This window comes from Crocuta crocuta, unplaced genomic scaffold, assembly GCF_008692635.1.
Source record: "Crocuta crocuta isolate KB4526 unplaced genomic scaffold, BGI_CrCroc_1.0 scaffold457, whole genome shotgun sequence".
Taxonomy (NCBI): Eukaryota; Metazoa; Chordata; class Mammalia; order Carnivora; family Hyaenidae; genus Crocuta; species Crocuta crocuta.
Genome location: NW_027531318.1, coordinates 2,395,517 through 2,418,901, shown reverse-complemented (window position 1 = coordinate 2,418,901; position 23,385 = coordinate 2,395,517). Strand labels below are relative to the sequence as shown.

The 23,385-nt window shown below is 35.1% G+C and overlaps 1 protein-coding gene and 1 pseudogene across 1 annotated transcript in view; one reads left to right on the top strand and one right to left on the bottom strand.

Moving 5' to 3' along the window:
* PARD3 (par-3 family cell polarity regulator) overlaps positions 1 to 23,385 on the bottom strand; it is a 548,282-nt gene that overhangs the window by 152,359 nt on the left and 372,538 nt on the right. Inside the window, 2 exon segments of the mRNA XM_077771780.1 lie at positions 4,224 to 4,466; positions 18,518 to 18,628. Coding sequence (XP_077627906.1) covers positions 4,224 to 4,466; positions 18,518 to 18,628 — 354 coding nt within the window.
* LOC144238051 (U4 spliceosomal RNA) lies at positions 8,192 to 8,318 on the top strand (annotated as a pseudogene).

Sequence of the window (23,385 nt, the reverse complement as noted above, 5' to 3'; positions counted from 1 at the left end):
ATCTGGGCACACTGCCAGCCTGAACAAAATTGGGATTCTATTAAGTAAAGAGGACGAGAAGAATAGGTATTGGTTAGGCAGCTAGGATGTCTTCCACAGTGGAGAGAAATGTATCAGAGAGCACTAGATTGGACTCTCAAGTACTCTAGCCAGCTGCAGATACAATAATCAAGCAGGAAATACAGTCTTGCCAAAGAAATATAGGATCATGAATCATTTACATGACTAAATCTTTGAGGCCTCTGGTTATAATTAGGATAAAATATACGTACACCAATATTTTTGTGAGCTTAAGCCTTATTATTCATATAAAACAGAAGGGTAGGGCTGGCTTCTCTTTAGCAGCAATCCAATATGAAAAGGGCTTTAATAAAAAAGCATTCATAAAAAGTAGTAAAAATGACACTGTAACCAATGCATGTAGTCAGATAATAGTTCATGTGTTAATTAAATTCAGCAGGCTTGGAAATATTTCCAGGTGTAGTATGAAGGTAACTTGTAAAAAAAAAAAAGCAGTTTATAAATAATATATGGAAACTGAGAAAGTATCCTATTTTGACATCAAATTCACAGCATTTAATGAATTATCCCTGACTATTTCTGTGTAGAACTATCAGAGCCACATTTCTGACTATGATCAAGCAATGAAATTCAGAATACTGCTTTTTTACCAAACAATGAAAATCCCAGAAACAGATGCAGACTACAATTCAGATTGTCAACTGACTACTATACTCCCATGAAATCAAAAATTTTGAATAATAAAGTTGCACCAGTTCCCCAATTGCATATTTTGGTGAAATTTAATTACCTGATAGGAATTTCTTTATTGGCTATATTCTTCATACAGGAAATACACTCTGAGGAGTTTTAAGTTGTATGATTTCATTCAAATGATTATTTTAAAATTAATATAAGTATTTCTAGATCATCTTATAAGTGTGTTATTTCACTGTCTGAATTTAAGTTGAGAAACATGAAGGCACCAAGAAATGGTATTTTCACTGTCTCAAGTTACTAATACTTAAAAGCAAGTTGGACTTCACGTGTAAATGATTCAATGATGCAGCATACAGGCCAAAGGTAGCTGGGTATGCATGCGTGAAAGAACCACAGATATCTTACTGAGGAAAGAGATGGAGAAAGGGAGTTTGCTCTGGGCTTGTGGGGGTAGGCAAGCAAACTCAAATGAGCAGCCACCACCATATTAATGATTTGTGCAAGACTTTAGATTTTAAAACACATTATTGGCCACATTAAATTAATGTTGTTCATTTGAATGTAATGGTTTTGCTGTTTTGTTTGTATTTAATTTGTAAAGATGTTTGGTTTTATAGTTGTATAATGGCTGTAAACAGAAGGAGTTTAGTCCTATTTTATTTTTATACATATTTAAGTAACATTATAATCAAAACTATTTAATTCTGTACTGCAGTATCAAGAGATTGTCTTTTAAAAAGAGTCTCTATACTACGCAAGTCTGGGAAACACTTTTCTACCACTTTATTTCTGCCAGAAAAAGACAATGGAGGTGATACCATTATGTCCAGGGCAAACTCATATTCCGTGACAAGTTGGTAAAGAAGTACTTTACAGGTGAAATAAGTCCGAAGTTTTTGTATTACTTAATATCCTTTAGTAATGATGTTAGATGGCCATCTTGTCCTTGACAAAAATAAGAATTACAGAAAACTAAAAAGTTTCTGTGATGCTTTTTAAAGAAAAATTAAGTACATCTCTCGAGTTGGCAGTGCCTTAAAAACCCTCTAGTCCAATCACCATTTGGGGCACAGACGCAGAGAAGTTATGGTCCCCAGTGGTATACAGCTGTCTAGGCCATGCATGAGTGAGGCTGAGAGGGGCTTTTGACTATAGCAATGTCTACGACATGATTTCTGAGCTGTTCACTGTCTGGTATGACTCATCCCCAAGACAAAGCCTCCTCTGAAATGTTTTGCCGAGTGGCTTTTTGTTTTTGTTTTTTAAGTTTATTTAGTTATTTTGAGAGAGAAAGGGAGAGCATGTGCACCAGTGGGAAAGGGGCAGAGAGAGAGGGAGAGAGAGAATCCCAAGCAGGCTCTGTGCTGTCAGCATGAAGCCCTATGCAGGGCTCAAACTCATGAACCTGAGCAGAAATCAAGAGTTGGGCACTTCACCAAATGAGTCACCCAGTCGCCCCCTCCCCACGATGGCTTTTGGATGGAAAGAGGTGAAGAGGCTGAGTTTTAGTGTGGGGTCAGCATGGTGCAGAGCCAAGACCACAGGCAGGGATGTGAAAGCCCAGTGGCAGATGGTGCCCTGAGCACATCAGTCTTTGCAGAAATCTTCAGGGGAGATTTAGATTCTTGCAGGCCACTCACTGGGTTTTAAACTGGGGTTTCAACAATAGCTTCTGGTCTTCAGGGACAGAAGAGATCCCTCCTGCCTCCCATCTTCCATGGCAGGTGGGACTCCAAGGCCATTTAACAACCACTACAAGAACATCCACTACTTTACCAGATTTTTAAACTAGATGCAGAAGCTGTTGGGAATGATTCATATTTTTATCAATGATAAATACAACATTAATTTTCTTTCAGTTCTTTCAAAAGTTACTAATGAGCAATGTTTCTGCTCCCCTTTCTCCCAAGAAAACACTTTCAATGGGATATTCATGGCCTTCAAGTGTGATCTGACCTACTACATGCAGCTTTTACAAGTATAGCAAAAACCAAGTAAGAAGTTTCTTAAGAAAATGTCACTGTTATTGATAATGACATTATTTGAGTCCTGACACATCAATGTTAGTTAACAAGCATTTTGAACCTTCTAAGTGACCACACCAACGCGGTTTAAATAAACCATAACCCTCCTATGTTAACTTATATTACTTACTCATCAGAGCCAACACCAAATAGATTTTCATAAAACAATAAAGAAAAGCTAAAATCCAGCCAAAAGACAGACAGACAGACAGACAGACAGACAGACAGAAAGAAAGAAAACAGAAGGATAATCTGACTAGAGTTTTACCTTAACGTCTGCTTTCCCTTTTGCTACCCTTTAAAATGCTTCCTTCTGGGTTTGCCTGAAGCTTACCTGTTATGCTTGCAAACCTTTATTAAAACTAGCTGGACGTAAATAAGTAACTAAAACATAGGCTGCCTACAAAATGTAGCAGCCAGATAATACATGTGTGCTACAGATGAAATAACTCCAATTCATCTGCAGTTTTGCACGGGTTTGTAAAGTGCAGTACCAGAGACCAGTGGCACAGCATCGGACCAGAAAACCTGTTAGAAATGCAAATTCTAGGTGACACTCCACTCTAGGCCTACTGAATCAATCGTCTGGGGAAGGGTTAAACAATCTGTGTTTGAAGAAATCCTCCAGGTGATTCTGATGCAGGCTAACTCTTGAGAACCACACCTTTACAGTGAAACCTATTTTGAATGTTCAAAGCCTAGCTCCCCTAGAGAGCAATGACTTTAAGAAACTATTATAATACCTGACGAGATTAGTGCATTGTTTATGACAATAGCATGCCTTTGTTTCAGTTAAAAATAAATGAGATTTTCTTCATGAATTCACCTTTATAAGGTGTTTGAATATATAAATGGAGGGGTAGGAAAATAGGTTTTTAAAATGTTTCAGAATTTGAAATTAAATATAGCATTCATAAAAATATAGTCAGTTAAATTCTGAAATAAATATGTAGCCAGTAATTTAGAGTCAACATTTCATTTCTTTGTGAAATACTAATATACATAATCACACCTATGGTCTCTGGCTATTAACAAGCAATTTGAAGATTGACTATATTAAACATCTCATTCACTAATTCTTTCATAATAGAAAATCATGTCACCAAAAAAAAAAGTCCTTTAAATCATAAGTCAAACAAATCACGCCATTCTCCATCTGTTTAATTACCATAACTAGAGATGCTGTTAGCAACAAAGGAAATATGGAATTACAAAGTAAAGGTTAGTTCACCAGTCTGAGACCATTTTAAGAATAAGATGAAATATGCTGGAATCATTAGAAAAGCTATCAAAACCTCTGCTCCTCTTTCCACTAGGCTTCAATTTGTGTAAACTCAATACTTTTAGACACAACAGCTTTCTAAAGGCCATTAATAAAAGGCAGCCCTGGTTTGAGAATTGATGAACAATCTCTACTCCCTTGTCAAAAACCATAAAAGTTGATTTGGAAGCAATATCTTGATTGCTCCTGGAGCCTACCTGTCTATGGATGAAGGTTTGGAATTCCGTGGCTTCTTCACTTGCGCATACAGAGCATCCATCATATGCCCTTCTCTTGGGCTCTGGGGTCTGGTGTTGAGAGCCACAGAACCTTCATAGGAAGACATTCCCCCATACATCAGCTCATCATTACAACCCAATGTCCGGTGAAAATCTTGGATTTCAGCATAGTCACGCTCTCGAGCTTGTCGCTCTCTAAATTCACGAGTTTTGGCCTGAATCCTGTAAAATTAGAACCAAGTTGAAACAAGAGAAACGATGCCTTTTCTAAGAACTGTATACGAAACATTCATCAGAATATGTCATAAAATATATTTTACTTGATGCAGCTAAAAGAAGATTGATGGTATAAACAATGTTATATTCATTTTGGATTGTCAAGGTAACATTGTGGATGCTCCAAAATAATCACTTCAGAGAGCTCCTGTTCATGTCAGTTAGATATACTCATGGTTTACATCTTCATTTAAATGGTCACTTATTAATTCCTCTTAGAAATTCACCAGGAACAGATGGCATTTAGCCACCCACTTGGGTCTTACTCATGAATTTTTTTTAAGGCAAGAAGTGATTTTTTTTTAAAGTTACACATGCCATATATGTATATATTTATGTGTGAGTGCCTAACGTATACTCTTACTCATTATAACATACCATACACATTCAACATATTATGAAGCCTAAACATAATCCACACCATAATTCTCTATTAATGGCCAAAGAAGATCTCAGTTTAGTAACACCCGATTTGATTTTATGTGATGTATACAGAATTGGCAAATCCTGAGATTAAGGACAAGAAGGCATGCATCCAATCAAATTCTGAAATGACACTTGCCTGTGTTATACCTAAAAACAGATCATAAATAATCACTATTACTAAAGATTGTTTAAATATTTCCTAAGATTTTATTGAGCCACTTCATAGAAAGGCCATTTCAACCTATAATATACTGATATAATTTATATCCTAAGTTGATCTTAACTATCTAAAAATAATTAAACCATTTTCAATAGAATTTTAATGATTTTTGTTGGGAAAAGTTTTTCTAGTACATACTTGCAAATTTAAATGTATACTTAAAAGTGAAGTTTTATTTACATAAAGTAATATTTTAGGCTAAGTTTAACATTTTACTATGAAGTTATTTGCTTTTATCATATCTGATGTAACCACTGCTAGCATAAATGACATAAATATATATTCAAAAGACTACAGAAAATATACAAAAATCAACTAAAGACAGTATAAAAAAAAAACTATGGACCAATATCCTTCATGAATATAGGATCAAAAATCCTTAACAAAATATTACCAAGTAGAATTTAGCACTATCTAAAAAAGATTACACAACATGACCAGGTGATGTTTACTGTAGGAATTCAAGGCTGGTCCAACAATCAAAAATCAATCAGTGTAATCCAACCTATTAACAGGCTAGAGAAGAAAATCACATGATCATATTATTTGATGCAGAAAAAGGATGCGACAAAATTCAATACCCAACATCACAGAAGCTCTCAAAAAAAACCAAAAAAAACCCTAATAATGGAGTATAACTACCTTCCTAAACTTGATAAAGAGCATCTACAAAAAAAAAAACAAAAACATATTAGTAACATCACACAATTATACATCAAAGGAGAAAAAAGAATCATTTTTTTAAATTTTAAATATTTTATAATGTTTATTTTTTTAAGAGAGAGAGAGAAAGAGGCAGAGCATGAGTGGGGAGGGGCAGAGAGAGAGGGAGACGCAAAATCTGAGGCAGGCTCCATGCTCTGAGTTGTCAACATGGAGCCTGACATAGGGCTAGAACCCACAAACTGTGAGATCATTACCTGAGCCCAAGTCAGACTCTTAACCAACTGAGCCACCCAGGTGCCCCAAAAACTGAATCTTAATATTAGGAAAAGGGTAGGGATGTCTGCTCCTCCATAGTGCTGGAATTTCTAGACAGTGCAATCAGCCTAGAAAAAGAAATGGGTGGTGTACAGATTGGAAAAAAAGAAATAAAACAATTCTTATCTGTGGATGACATAATGATATAATATTTGCAGGTCTACACACATAGAAAATCCCAAGAAATCTATAAGTTCTCCTAGAACTGAAGATTGAGTTCAGCAAAGTAACAAGATACAAAAATACATTGTATTTCTATATGCTGTCAATGAGCATGGATGCTGAAATTAAGAATACAATGTCATTTATCAGCACGAAAAGATGGAATATATAGATACATAGATAAACTAAAGGTTGGTTTATAGATATGTATAAACATATATATATATATAAGTCTAACAAAACATGTACAGGACTCGTTGCTGAAAAGTATACAATGCTGATAAAAAAATCAAGGAAGATCTAAAAAATGGAGAGATTTACTGTGATCATGGATCAAAAACTTGACATAGTAAAGAAGCCAATTCTCCCCAAGTTGAAATCCAGGTTTAATATAATTTCTATAGAAACCCCAGGAAGATTCTTGCAGATATTGGCAAGATTATTTTTAAATTTATATGGGAAGAAAAAGAATAGAGTAGCTAAACAATTGTAAAAGGGAATAATAAACTGGGAGAAATCACACTTCCTGATTTTGAGACTTGGAATATCGCCATGGAAATCATGACTGTGGTATCTGTGGAGGGACATACACACAGATGAGCAGAACAGAATAAAGAATCCAGAAATAGCCAAGTATGGCCAACTGATTTCTCTTAATTGTGCAAAAGCAATTCAATAGAATAAAGCATTCTTTTCAACAAATAGTGCTGGAACAATTAAATATTCCTAGGCAAAACCGAAACAAAACAAAACAAAGCACCCTGAATTTAAACATCATACTTTATACAAAGTTAATCCAAAATGGATTAAAATTTAAATGTAAAAATGTAATACTATAATACTTTAGAAGAAAATCATTAGGACCTAATCCTTGCAGAATAATTCTTAGAAATTATACCAAAAGCATCATCCGTAAAAGAAAAGACAAATTGAACGTCACCAAAACTAAAAGCATTTCCTCTCTGAAAGACTCTATTAGGACAATGAAAAGACAAGTACAGACCAAGAGAATATATTTGCAAACCACATATTTGACAAAGAAGTCATATAAGGATACTCAATACACAACAATGAAAGCGATAATCCAATTAGAAGAGCAAAAGACAGGAAGCAATTTATTTCTCTGAAAAGTATATTTTGACAACAAATAAGCAGATAAAAGATGTCCAGCAACACCAGCCATTAGGAAAATGCAGATTAAGACCACAATGAGCTACCACTACACACCTATCAGATCAGCCAAAAAAGTGATATCAAATGCTAGCAAGGATGCAAAGAAACTGCATCTATCATACATCACTGGTGGAAATGTAAAATGGTACAACCATCTGGAAAACAGTCTCATGGTTCCTCACAAAACTAGACATACACTTACCATACCACTCAGCAATTGCACGTCTGGGAATTTACCCCAAAGAAATAGAAACTTAGGTCCCTGCAAAGACCTGTACACAATTGTCCATAGACACTTTATTTCTTATATTCAAACACAGGAAATAACCAAAATATGCAACAGTAGGTGAAAGGTCAAGCAAACCAAAGTGCATCCTTATCACAGAGTACCACGCAGCAATACAAATGAATAGACTATTAATACACACAGCAACTGGAATCAATCTCAGGGGCATTATTACACTATGTGGCAAAAAAAGTCAATCTCAAAGGTCACATATTATAAAATTTAATATATATAGCATTCTCAAAATGACAAAATTATAGACATGGTGAACAGAACATAATGGGGTGATGGGTGATCACGGCGGGGCTTATGACAGTGGGAGCAGAGGGGTGGGTATGACCATAAAAGAGTAGCATGAGGAAGATCTTTGCAATGGAATAATTATTTCTTAATTGCAGCAGTGGTTACATGAATCACACATGTAGCTTTGCACAGGGGCAGTATTGTAGCCAATGAGGTTTATCCGAGGTGCAATTATTGCTAATTGAAAACATGAATCACACATGTGATTACATGACACAAAACTATAAATACACATGGCACCAATGCCAATTTTCTGGTTTGGATACTGTACTATAGCCATGTATGTTATAATTTTTTCTAATTTCTTCTTATCTCCTGTCTATAAAATGGAAGTGCTTAAATTCACCTAGCTCAGTGTTCCTCAAAAGGGGCCCAGTGACATTTGAGAAAGGGTAATTTGTTACTGTGCAAAACTTCTTGCACAACTGCTTACAGTCACATGCCATCAAGCACTGTCCTCAGATACTGAGGCAAGCAAAAATGCTTCACATCTTCCCAAAATCTCCCTAGAAGGACCTTATTTCATGAGTTGAAAACCAATAATGTTCTTATTTAATAAGAGACTACTGAAAAGTTAAATTTATTTTATCAAGAAGGGTCCAGATTCTAATAAATAGAAGTCTCACAGACATAATACCTATAAGAGAAATATTAAGTCAAATTCTAACATCAAATTTATCTAAATTTATACTAGATTTTTTATTATAGTCTACTTATTCACTTAGGGGTGATTATAACAGTCAAAGATGTTATTATAAAAGCTGACTACCACTAAATACTAGATATCCATGATGAAAAGTTCATGTAAGTTCAGAGATAATTTTATTCTTTGCATCATACTGTCTTTTTGACTCTGTAGTCAGCCAGAAAAACTGCAGAAGACATGACTTCTTTCTTCAACTCAAAGGGGTATTAATTTGAAGCTCATTTATGATCACTTATCTAACAATCCACTTTACTACTTTATGTGGTACCATGAGACAATCACCTAACTACAGGTAATATCCAGGGTGACTGGGCATTCACACAAGTCTTGAAGTTTGGGAACTTGTAGAAATTTGGAGGGCTACCATAGAAATAAAGTCAAACTCTCTAAATTTGGAGAACCCTCCAAAATCAAAGACAGTAATGGATTGGTTTATAAATGAGTGAACCCTATGGTAGCTAAACCTCAGTTCACTGAAAGTGAAGAAATTCCAGCTTGCTTATACTGAAAAATGCAGCCCTGTTAAGAGAAGAAGCCTCCAGATAAAGAGAATATGAACATTCTCTTCTCAAGGGAAGCACAAAACCTAAATAATCTTCCCAAACTTCTTGCATAATAGTTTCCATATATTATTGATGGGTCTTGCAATTGAATGCTCTTTTGTTCAAACTACACAGAAACTAATCTTCATTTCAGGAGTCAACTTCTATCAAAACAATTGCTCAGAAGAAGTGCTGAACAGCAGCATGAGGTGCTAGTCATAAAGCCCAGTTTCCGTTTGTTTTCTTTTGCCCAAATTTGTGCAGTATTACTAATTGCCACTAATCACTGAATCCAGTAAACATTACAGTCACATGTATTTCACCTTCTGAAAGCATGAGTTTTTGTCTGAGCTCAAATAACATACAAACTTAATATTTTTATTGTTTATCTTTTCACCACCAATGAATTTATCCCCAAAGCCACAAAAGCTGTTTGCATCCCTCCTTTCTTCCCTGGTGGCTCACACTCGTGATGGGAACCTCGAATGAAACTACAGCACACCTGTGGCTCAGGAAGGGGGGCTAGTGCCGCAGCGGGTTCAGGAATCTGCTTACCACTTGGACTAAGGCACATTTTCAAGTTCATTCTAGGAATTATTGCTAATGAAGCTTGCTGGTGTGCAAATGGCACCGAAAAGTATATTTTTAAAACCAGGAATGCACTATGGTTTGTGAATTTTAATGACAATTCACAGTCAAATTAACAAATGATTTTCTTTATTATATACTCACATATGTGAATATCTTGTTTATTATAAAGTAGAAATGGGGGGCACCTGGGTGGCTCAGTCGGTTAAGCGTCTGACTTCGGCTCAGGTCATGATCTCACGGTTCTGGGTTTGAGCCCCACGTCGGGCTCTGTGCTGACAGCTCAGAGCCTGGAGCCTGTTTCAGATTCTGTGTCTCCCTCTCTCTCTGACCCTCTCCTGCTCACGCTGCCTCTCTCTCAAAAATAAAACATTAAAAAATAATAATAATAAAGTAAGAAATGGGACTTTGGATCAAAACCATGTTATATTTACATATAATATACTTTCATTCTTTCTGGAGAGATTTATATTAGAAAAGAAATATTTGGCTCAGGGGAGAAAATATTTTAGCCATCTTAATGATAATAATAGTTTCTTAAGGAAACAAAAAAAAAAGAGACACTTATTATACTGCAGTTCAGCCTTTAATAGTTCCAGATTGTCAGTGCTATGAAAGGAGACCTCTTCTGTTCTTTTATCATGACCCTGAGGTCACAAATTATCTCTAAGATGTGAGAGCCATTCGGTTTTCTGAACAGTCAGGTTGTTCTTTAGCATTATCCATCCTATTTATCTTGGGCCAAACCTCAGCAATGACAGAAGTAACTGACTAGCCCAAAATTTAGCCAAAGAAATAAATGTCTATTGCTGTAAGCATTTCGGACATTCCTTCATAGTTATAAACAAAAGAACTATTCTGATAGTAGACAACTGTAGTGGCTGATGTTGATGTGCAGCATTACCATGTACTATTTTCCTGCTCTTAAAATAAAACAAAAAAACAAAACTTAAAACTCTGTAAGACTTTTAACAAGTAAAGGATTTATCACATTGGTCTGTTATGTTCAAACATAAATATTCGTACTCCTTTTGTTAAAAAAAAGTATTTTCCATTATGATAATGAAATTGCCTTGAACCTGCATAGAAAACAATACACAAAATAATGTAATATACTAAATAAAGTAATAAGGTTAATTTCTTTCCTGCTGTCACTAAATTCATGCTAACAGTCTCTCTTCAGCTTGACATCAATTAATGATTTTAATTCTAGACTCTTGTCACAGTGTTCACCACCCTTTCCTCTAATTAAAATGGATGATGCATGATGAAGATAAGACACACAAGACTGCTGTTCTCGTAACATTTCAACTCATTAGGATTTTTTTCTTTTACAATAAATGGCTTTTAACACTAATTGCAGTAGAGTAAGATGAAAATAACTGTTTTATGACTATGAAGTACGGTCTTTATATATCCAGAAAAAGGTACAGGCATGAGAATCACTACTGAGTGACCAACTCCTCAGGATGGAAATCAATGGTCTACTTACTCAGTTATATCCCAAATACTTCACCTCCAATGTAACAAAACTTCAAAACATGAACAACCATAGTGCATTATTTAGAACACTCCAAGAAATAGAAATTGACCTTTAATAATGTTAATAAAAAATGCTGTAAATGTCTACAGAAGATAAAATATACTAATATCAGTTTCCCAGAAAACATTAAAATGAATGTTGGATTGCTACATATCAGATGGTTGTTAAGGATCTTCAAAACAATGTTTAAGACCTTGCAATCAACCCTTTTGGGAAACATTTTATCCCCAGCTTATTGGACTGCCATCCAGAAGCCTCATTCTGGGAACAAAGATCCTGGATCTTTTCCCCACAGTATTTCCTCTCTCTAAAAATCAGTATTACAGACATTCATCAAATAAAACCTAAATGCATGACAGAATGAAATTTAAACTACAAGAGAACTGGGCAGAATGCTTCAATTTAATAGTAGTTTGTGGTCAACTGAATGAATGCTGTATTTGCCCCTCAAAACATTTCAGCAGAAGGGAGACTTCAGAAATACCGTGGCCTAACCTCCCAGTCCTTCAGGTTAACCTTCTCCATAAAGCTCACAACTGCCCCTTCCAATATAGAAGTTTCCAATTTGGCATCTATGCCGAATTCCAAAGAGAGGGGCAATAGTCCACTAAATTTCTTACTTGGAAAACAGTCATCATTTGAATTGGGATTTTATCTCTTTGTAATACTGGGGTAAAAGACAATTGAGAAGAAAAAACTTCCATATTCTAAATGGGTCCTGAGAAGAATAATTTCATGAGTAGGGTCAACAGTTTTGAAGGCACATTTCCTGTTTGAGGGAAAATGGCAATTGTACAAATCCACAGTGGACTCGTACAATAGGTGGGGGAAAGTTAAGCTTCATCCCTTAATGCTAAAAGTGAGATGACATTAGTTTTGAAATATAAAGTGGGTGGCTCAGTTGGTTGAGCATCCAACTCTTCGTTTTGGCTCAGGTCATGATCTCAAGGTCATGGGATTGAGCACCACATCCAGTTCTGTGCTGATCAGCACAGAGTCTGCTTTAGATTCTCTCTCTCTCTTCCTCTGTTCTCTCCCCCACTTATGCGCCCTCCCTCTCTAAAATAAACATATATATGTATATGAATATATGTGTATATGAACATATACATATAATGTATTTGAATATATATATATAGCTAAAAGTTGAAAAAGAGGTCAAAGAAAAGCATTCATAGAGATACCACTACCAACTAACCCAAAACCACATTTTTTACAGAATCTAAGGAGTTAGAAGAACACCTCCTCCCCATGAGCCCCTGTGCCTACACGTGTGTAGAATTTTTCTACTCTGCTAAATAACCAAGTTCTTAGGAACAAGACCTAGACCCCAAATTACCCATCACTGGAGAGTGTTCATTTTTAACTCTAGCCTGGCAATCTATTACCTTCCCAAAGCTCTATAGTTTTCTATTTCCACACTGGTTGGGTTGCCTTATATCAATTTTGTTATGTTAGGAGACTTAGGTCTTTTTTCTTCTCCTCTTAACAAAGGTAAGGGATCCCTGAGAGAGGGAAGAACAGCGTAATACAAAATTTAGACCATCATATCGTGTATGTAACATATTGTGAAACAACAAAAGCTGCTCCTTTACACTGACTAATGAAACACTAGAATAACATTTCACAAACCAAAACACACACAGTCTTATAGATACTCATGCACTCACATTATGTTCTGACTTTCACGAGTAGCAAAGCACCTACAGTTATTTCCAACTCAAACAGATGCTACAATGCCAAATACATCTAAGACGGCTCTCATCAAATACAAAACTGTCTTTTCCTACTCCAGTTATGGTCTATCAACAAAATCCATTCCAAACACACACACACACACACACACACACACACACACTCAGTTTAATTTGCTCAAATATTCATCTAACTAGTGAACTTCCACATAGTTAATAAATTATTTAAAATTTTTGTTCACATCCAACAATAAATTTTTCTATAAAATGCCTGATGAGGGGGGATGGGCATGGAGAAGGGCACTTGTGGGGATGAGCACTGGGTGTTACGTGGAAACTAATTTGACAATAAACTATTTGTAAAAATAAATAAATAAATAAATAAAACATAGTAGGCAAAATAAAAAAAAATGCCTGATGAGACTAATTTCAGTGATTAGAGCTGACTTTTCTGAAGGATTAAAGAGGTCAGACAAAATATGGAAAATTCTGCTACAGAATAGAAAAATGTAAATTTTCCAAGAGGTTAATTTTTAAAAGTCAAGCTTTGTTCGAATGACAATATGTGATCTAAATGCAAAGATTATCTGGGTTACCTGAGTTCTGCGGTCAGAATTCAGGGAGCCTGAATACTAAGTTTCAAGCCAAAATGAGTGAAAATTTCTTTTCTTTCAGGTGCACAGGAAATACATCTACTACTGCTTTATTGATGGTTTCTCCTGTAAATTCACAATCTTTTCATCCATACACTTTAAACACACTTCACTACTGCATTATAATATTTTTAAATGTTAGCTTAAATGTTAACTTCTGCATCTTTTGAAAAGGTTCTTACCAACTAAGAAACACCACAAAAAAGTTTTTATCAAAATTTCAAGTAATTACACAAAGCAGATATTGGAAACAACTGGTAAAACCAAAAAAAGAAATGCCAGTGAATGGGAACCATATGCAGAAATGCCACACAAACTTGCAAAATGATGCACCGAGAACTGGGTGTACCATGTGCGGCACAAACAGTTCAATGGCCCCAGTATTGGAAACATGAGCTTTTAAGAGTGATTATCTCTTTGAATAATGGAACATTTCTAGTCATACATTTCCTTAGCAGATTTATAAATATCCTTCACATACTGGGAGAATTTCATAAGAAATTCATTTAACTTTTTCATGTCTCCACTAGAATCATTCAGTCCCTTTTAAAATACTTCCAAGAACAACTTACTGCATAGATACAGATAAGCAAACCAGAACAGGTATCCCTTGCTGAGTAATACAAAACACCATGCCAGTTAGCATTATATACGTAATAGAATGAATAACATACGAGGTAAAGATTTCAGAGTTGAGGAATCTGGCCAGATACCACAGAAAAGATTTCATTTTTCAGACCTTTTTCCTTCTTTCTGTCCTTCCTTCCCATCCATCCATCTGTTCATACAGACTTGGCCTTGTTCCAGAAAAAATTTAACATGGTTTTCTAAGAATGTATAAAAATGTAAAATAAATCAAAACGAAAATAGATTTAGCTTTTTGAAAGTATGCATGTGTGGAAAAATACATATTTTATGGGAAATAAATTAGAAAGGCATAGACCAGTATGTTAATGGCAGTATTATTGTTATAGATAAATTTCTATTTTCTGGGTTTAAAATTATGTTTTTTCTTTCAAATTGTCTATAGATTTAGAACTGGAATACATTAGAATTAGACCATAAAAAGGTATAGGTTTTAAACAGGTGGGAAATATGTGGGGAAGAGAAAATGGAAAATGAAAGAACAGGAATAAGATTCATAAGTACACATAACAGAAGCCATAAAACAGAGACAGGTCACAAACACTGGTTCTACATCTGCTGAACCCTGAGTTCTACAGTCAGTTAGACAATCGAGCTGGATATGGCTGACCCAGGAGCTAGCGATCTTTGCTTGCCATCAGTATTTACCAAGTGACTGGATTCTGAGAGATGTTAGTATTCCACAGAAAACAAAGTGAAGGGAGATATTCTGTGAATAAATGAGTTAGGAAATGATGAACTCTATTCATATCCTGGTGACTCACAAGGTACATTAACATAATTAGGGTTTTGAGAAATAATGGAGTAAAGAAGTACGCATAAACTGGTTTAACCAAGTGTTTCTCAAACAGATTTGCACGTGGAACCCTTTTTCTACTGCTAAACACTGTTTGGGCAACTCTCACACCAAACTGTTCAATATCAACCTTTAAAGCTTAAATGCAGATACCACTGGAGCAAAAACACAACCGAAAGCCAAACTTTACTTCAGACACTTGGTCAACAGAATGGAAGCTAAGTGGGCCTGAAGTCACACAAAGCATTTCATTAAATATGTACTATTATGCATTTGGAGCCCAATCTTTCGGTGCGGTGGAAATGAGCCAATAGGGGCTTTGTCCTGAGGCACGCCTAAAACACAACCCAGTAAGAGGCAGCAAGCACTGAATTCACACCTCAGCTCCAAATACTCCTCACTCTGCTTCGTATCCCCAGCTAGCCCAAATGTGGCCAACAGCCTCTCTGAAAGGTCAAGGCACCTAGGTTCAGAGCTTGGAGCCAGAAGTCAACATAGCACATCATGGAACAGCTAACTTTACTCTTGGCATTATCCCCAGATTCCCTGCTTCTCAGGAAGAGAACCCAGACATGCAGCCTCAAGTTGCTCAAGGGCAGGGCTAGTAGAGACAGAGGACAGATCCATGCTGTAGTCTTCCTTAACCATTTCTCCTGCGTGGACAGCATTTATTGAAGACTCCATCTCCCAAGGATGATAGCAAGTGGAAAGGAAAGGGGAGGATGACGTTAGCAAGAATGAAATCAAATGTAATCTCAGACCATGCTCAGAAGAATCTAATTTACTTTCACTATCTAAATAGATCTTAATCTGGTAGGAGAACACAGTTTAAATTATATTCATTGTCTTTTCAATTGTTCCCTATTTATATCTTGAGTCATATTCAGGCTTCATGGATGTGTATGGTCAAAAATTACTTTTTGTTTAGGGACATGTCATAACAAATAATAACAGGATGTCAGGTTTTCTATTTTTACATGAAATCATCAAAAATAATTTTGGGAATTCCAAGAGCTACAGTGGTAAATAATGTTAATGGAGATGCTTCACTACTAATCCGCAGTGAATAAAGGCTATGATGAGAATAAAAGCAGTGGTTTATTTATTTTTTATCTATTCCTCCACCCAAATTCTTCCCAAAGGAGTTGCAATTTGAATTCTCCAACAAAGCACCACCAATGCCAATGGACAGAACAGAAAGGAGGAAATATAAAAGAAGGTTTGCCCTATCCAAATAACAAGCACTAACCGAGCTCCGCTTCTGTAATTCACTAAGTCTCATGCATTCACTTGCTCTGTTACAAGATCCATGAGTTTAAATAAAACATACTTGTAAAAACTGCTCCTGAAATACAAACTCAGAGTATAATAGTTTTCTTAAATTATGAAGCTAATTGATTTTTTTTAATGGACCATTCACTTGTTCCTTGACCCTAAAAGATTTTTATTCTAGGCCTCCTGCACATTGTAAATTCATTATGACCAACCTAGTTCCCAGAAGTATTGCATCATTAGAGGTAGAGAGATGGAGATTAAAAGCAAAACAGAGAGTGAACTGTGCCTTAGGCAAATTAATAATACAAGTGAAACCATTATGTAAAAATCATTGTTTGGCTGCAAAAACTTGACGATGCATTATTATAACAAGTATCTGGGAAAATGGTGATAGAGTTCTGCATTGAAGCACAGTAGTCATCTTAAACTGGAAGAAAAGAATATTTCAAATACCAACTATGATACAAGATAAATGAAGCTATCCCCTATGGGTGGCATCAAGATATAAGAGAAGTAGAATGTTTCTATGGCTTAGATTGTTCTCGACCTAAATCACATATTTGCCTGTGTATACATCTAGCTGGTATATGCTTTCTTCCTTTAGGGACAAGAAAGACCTTTAGGATAGAAGTTTATAGTACTGAGCAATTAAATGCCATATTATACACCCTAAGGAATATCATGTGCCCTGGCCTAACAACAGTGAGCTTATTAACAAGTTTGGGGAAGATTCAATCCAAAATTGAAGAGGATTTGAAAGAGTCCTATAAAGTAAGAAAATGGAAGGGTTTAAAAAAGAAATAAATAAAATCTAGGGAGGTACCAGAAGAAAAAACCCAGACTTGCAATATAAATTAAAAGTCCATAGTTTTCCCACTTATATATTTAATACTCTGAAAAGCTACAGAGAATCAGAGTAACTATCCTAGCCCCAAACCTCAGATGTAGGCAAAAGGTGACTGGAAAAATATCCAAACCTTAATCTCTTGTAAAGTAAACCATCGTAGAATATTCTTTCTAGTTCTTTAATTCATTAAGCAGGAGACCAAAAGTGCTGGACTCTAGAACTGTTAGCAAGAATCTGGAATTGAAGATGCTGGACTCTAATCTTAGTCACGGACAATATTTAGTCTTTCAGCCTTGAGCCAGGCACCAGAAACTCCCTCATACCCCAGATTATTCAGAGTACAACAAGCATATTATCAGAGCATATATTCAGAACTGCTGTGGCAGCTCTGAAAGCACACAGTGATGATACAGAGAGGGTCCCTGTGAGCCTGCAAACTCTAATGACAAAAATGTGAGGTGGCCTTCTCATCCCCTGGGAGGGACAACAAGAGAAATTCTAATTACTTATCAAAATTTTTAGTATCTGCCTCAAGTAACTTTTCATTCATTTCACTGATATTCGGGTTCTTATGGAATGACTCAACAAGAGATAACAATCAAATTTAAGTGGAAAATGTCACAAAATATGATTGGGAAATAGAAAGAGAAGAAAGAAACAAATGTCAGGTTTGAGAGAAAAACAACATAGCCCCAAAGCAACAGCCTCTTCAATTGTTGTTATAAATCAAAATATTTTAAATGAGATATCAAAATTCAAAGTTTTATTTCCAGAGAAATGTTCTTAAAAATTATTATAAAATACTATAAACTCATAAATGAATGAAACAGAGTTGTATATATTTCTCTGAGATTTTAAAAGTGATTATAAATTCACCTTGATGTTTATTTAGCTTATCTAACAGGCCCTACCATCTCCTAGGCAAAGATCTTAATTAAAACCAATAAAATACACTTAAGTGCCTCAAATAAATATGTGTGTTTTTCTCTGAATCTTTCTTTACATTGTATTTATCCCAAGAAACACTAAAAACCACTGGAATACAAATTCTTCAACTGGAATACAAATTCTTCATATTAGATAAAAGAAAAAAGAGTAGAAAAGAAAAAAAAAAAAAGCTCTATCTGATGAGGTTTAATCAAATGACTGAAATCTACCTCTCCTGCTCCTGCTTCATTCGTATTCTCTCCTCTTCTGACGTAAGGGAGTCCTGTATTTTTATTTTACCCGTTTTCTCAATCTTGTCATCTTTTCGATGTTTGCCAAACCTGTTGATAACAAAAAATTCTAACTTGTCAATATATACAAAATGAGTTTTCATTCTTTTGTGACAAAGACATATGTACTCAATGAAATGTGAACTTCCTCAAAATGAGGGCCAAAAGGTCACCTGCAGATCACTATTTTTGCCCAATATTAATATTTTCAATCAATTTATTGGAATTACTTTTAACCAGAACTTTCCAGAGATAACACTTTTGAAAATGGCCTCAATACCCATTTTTCTTTTAGCAAAACACAAATAAACAACAACTTCATAGTTCATTCTTATTGAACAAACAATAAATGTAGAGGACTGAGTGCTGAATACTTCAAATGCTAGAGGCCAAAAATCTGCATTAGAATGGGTTTCTCTTAGGACTAAAGAATGGTAATCCACAATCATCTATTTAATAGTCTCCCCATAAACAACTATTCTTTACTTTCATAGTCAGGTTTATTGGAAACATTCATCATAGTTTAAAAACTGACAAACAAGGCCATGTTTGCAAGGTTTAAAGTACAAAGGATAATTTACACTGCTCTAACACTTTGAGCTTATTAAATTGAAAGCTTTAAGGCATTCTCATCAAATACTATTCTGAAATCTGATGAGAAGCAATTGGTGAATGTGGAATCTATATCCGATCAAAAACAAACATGAGGAACAGATACATGATTCAAAACCCCAGTCCACACAAACTTTCACGGATGGTCACTGAGCTGGCAGCTCTGTGAAAACAGTAATACCCTCTTCTGGCATCCAAAGTATCTTAGAAGCCTAGGCTTGCTATTAATTCTTTGTCTTGTTCTGTTCTTTTTCTTTTCTTTTTTTAATGTTTATTTATTTTTGAGAGACAGAGTGCAAGTGGGGGATGGGCAGAGAGAGAGAGAGGGAGACACAGAATCCGAAGCAGGCTCCAGGCTCTCAGCTGTCAGCACAGAGCCTGATATGGAGCTCGAACTCAGGGACTGCGAGATCATGACTTGAGATGAAGTCTGATGCTTAACAGACTGAGCCACCGGGTGCCCCATTTTGTTCCTTTTCTCTACAACAGACCATGTTTTCTGAACACATGTTCATACGTGTACTACATACTCTCAAATACTACTCATCTTAGAGATTTGGTCACCAGATATTTCAAAAAAGAAATCTTTTAAGACAATTCCTCAACTAAGCATTCATAAATATATAAAATATGTTATTTCTTTCTGAAGACAAAGTAGGAATCTGGCTTATGTTGACAATCATATTGAAAAGAAGAAGAGTTAAAAAAAACAAAAAGTTAGTCCAAAACTGATATAAAAGAGAAAAATACTTCAACTAATGGCTTGGTTGGTAGCATAGGTCTTTCTTTTAGTAATATAAATCTAATTTCAAATACTAATTTACAGTACATGGGAATGTACATGTCTACATGGGACTATCTCATACATTAAATAAAGTAACACTGTTTGCAAAGGAGTTTATAAATAAGAAAAGGAGATGGGGTGCCTACATAGCTCAGTTAGTTGAGTCTCTGACTCTTGATTTCAGCTTAGGTCATGGTACCAGGGTCATGGGATGAAGCCCACATGGGGCTCTGCACTCAGCGTGGAGCCTGCTGAGGAGTCTCTCTCTCACTCTTCCTCTGCCCTCTACCCCACTTGTGCTCTCTCTCTCTCTCTCTCTCTCTCTAAAATAAAGAAATAAAGTAAAATAAATGAGAGAATTCTTAAAATGTTAAAACAGAAAAAAAGCTAAAATACCACTACCATTCCTTAAAAATTATGTAGAGAGCATTCACAAGTGCCTATAAATTTAACTTCTATAAAGCAAATCTATCCTTAAATTATAATGGTGTTTAGAAATTGGAAGATCATTGCATTTGAAAAAAAAGAAAAAAAGAATCCCCAAGAACCTGAGCCTAGAATCTGACCACTTCTTGCAAGGGAAAAATACTATGCTTTTAAAACTAATAGATACAAAGCATTAAAAATAAAAACTTTCTCTTTCCTTATTTCTGTCAATATAGAATAATGCCTAAGAGGCATAATGACTGACTTTATAGAATGAATAAATAAATGAAAGAGTGAACATAAAAAACTGATACATCTCAGTAGGAGCCAACATCTAAAACATAATGTTCATTCATTTGACAAAAATTTATTAAGCATCTACAGGGGGTTCAGGCAAAAGTACAGAGCTGGACAAATTAATTTGAGCATCATCAGCATGTAGATGGTATTTAAAGCCCCCATGAGTTCCCAGACTGAAAATTCTGCGATACTGAGGCATCTGGAAATATAAAATGTATTAAATTCTAACTTCACGAAAAGTGCAAATTCAAATCTTAACACAAGATATTTACTTATAAGAGGGATTCCTAAAGAAAGGTAAATCATTTTAACTATTTAGTTTTTCAGTTCATAAATATCCCTTAAATGTTACAACACTGCCATACTGACCTGGTTTGTTCTGTCTTTTATGCTTATTTTTTTCATTTTTGAGAGAGAGAGAGAGAGAGGAAGAGAGAGAGAGAGAGGCAAAGAATTTTAAGCAGACTCTGCAACATATGTACAAGGCTGGACACGGCACTCAAACAGGAACGTGGAGACCATGACTGAGCCAAAAATCAAAAGTCAGTTGCTTAAAGGACTGAGCCACCCAACCGTCTGTTTTGCTTCTAAAATGTGCTGGTTCACATTCCAGATTACATACATTCAAAACTGTATTTTATTTAAAAAACCCTATGCCATGACACAAGATGTACAGTTGATCCTTGAACAACATGGACCCACTTATACCCAGACTTTTTTCGATAAATACAGTATAGTACTGTATTTCCTCTTTCTTATGATTTTTTTAAATAATATTCTCTTTTCTCTAGCTCACTTTATGGTAAGAATACAGTATATAGTACATGTAATACACAAAATATGTGGTAGTCCATTGCTTGTGTTATTGGTAAGGGTTCTGGTCAATAGCACGCTATTTCTAGTTAGGTTTCAGGGGAGTCAAAAGTTACACATTGATTTTCATCTGCAGAGGGTATTGGTACCCCAGTCGCCGTGTTGTTCAAGAGTCAAATGTATATTTCTCTGTACCAAGAGGCACAGTTTAATCTTATAAGAAGATCATGTACATCTTCCCTTTGAGTTAATAATATGAGGAAAAGTTGAGAGTGTTTGACTTTTCCATGATTTACAGGTTTAGATATTTTTGGTCCCAAACCTAACATTGAGTTTAATTAGCTATTTTAGATTTTTATTTTTTAATGATCTTGGTCCTAGTTTGTGGAGAAAGTTTTAGTTTTATATCTCTATCAACTTTTATCCTAAGTACACATGATTTTAAAAAAAAGTGAATCCTGATTCATATTTAAGAACTGCATTTGTTCTCACTTATTTGATATTAAAATATTAGTTTCTTATGCTGCCTCTGAATCACCAGAATATGATATTTTATTATTTGTAAATTTATTATCAAACTATTAAATAGTATACTTCCTTTTTAAAATTATAAATTCAAGATGAATATAGTAAAAAGTAAAGAAACCACAGATTAAATGTTTATAGGTTTGCATTTGGACATTTCCCCTAATTCATGGTTTAGTTAATAAATTATATGATTTCTTTAAGGCGTACTATAAATGCACAGCATATTATTTTATAATTGGGATAAAAATGAATACCTCAGCTGTAGGGATTTATTATTTGAGAGAATAAAATGAAGGCTGTAGGGTAAAAAAATATACCAACCACTCTAGAGTGTAAAAAGAAAAAGAAGGTAGCTACACCTTCATTCACTCTTATTGCCAATATATTATAGTGTTCTCTTAATTTATAGTTGTTTAATTCTTCCTGCAAAGAGGGGCAAAGTCACTGAAAAATTTTAGTTACATATGTATTCTCAAAGTCAGTTTCAGAGCTAAAATCACTAATCAACCTATCAAAACAACCATTCCATAGCAAGCTTTTAAAACCTGGAAGATGTCAATTACATTTATTTTGTTATCTTTTAAAAGTCACAGATGAATTTCAAATGGGTCACTTTCCAAAGAACAGCAAAGCTGAAAAAATATTGTACTAATGGTATGCCCAGGAAGCAAACCCATTCTCAGCAAAGAATCAGTTTTAGGAATTGCTTTCTGACTAACCCCTAGATATGCTCAAACAGAAAGTTCCAACATCCAATGGGTGTGACACTGGAATAGAAAGTTGTTCTGGAACCCCAGCATGTTGGGAAAAATTTGCTAGTCATATCTTAGGGCATATTAACATAGAAGAATGACTTTAAAAAAAAAACAGACAAAAAGAAAAATAGAAAGCTTGAGAGAAAAAGTTGATAGAGAAAAATGTCACAGGTTCTTGCTACATGAAGAAAGTACAGTGAAAATTTGCCACCAAGCCACTGAAGACTCCTTCACAGAAGGAGACACTGGATGAGCCCTGTCTTATCAGTGTAGAATTGATTGTAACATTTCTTAAACATATGGCTTTTTTCATAAAGAATACAGCAGTGTTTTCATTCAGCTAAAGTAATCTCCAAGTAATCTGCTAAATGGGTTTTACTATGACGTGTTACAAATGAGATCATTGCTGTCTGGCAGATCGGCCACATATATTACTATCGTAAAGATTAATGGGCAAAACATGCACTTGTTGACGAACGGAAAAAGAAAAAAAACAATGACAGGATTGCAACAAAATTCTCGTGTCTTCATATAGAAAGAACTTTCATTAAAAATCTACTGTAAGAGTTTCGTGCTACTGAACCATCATT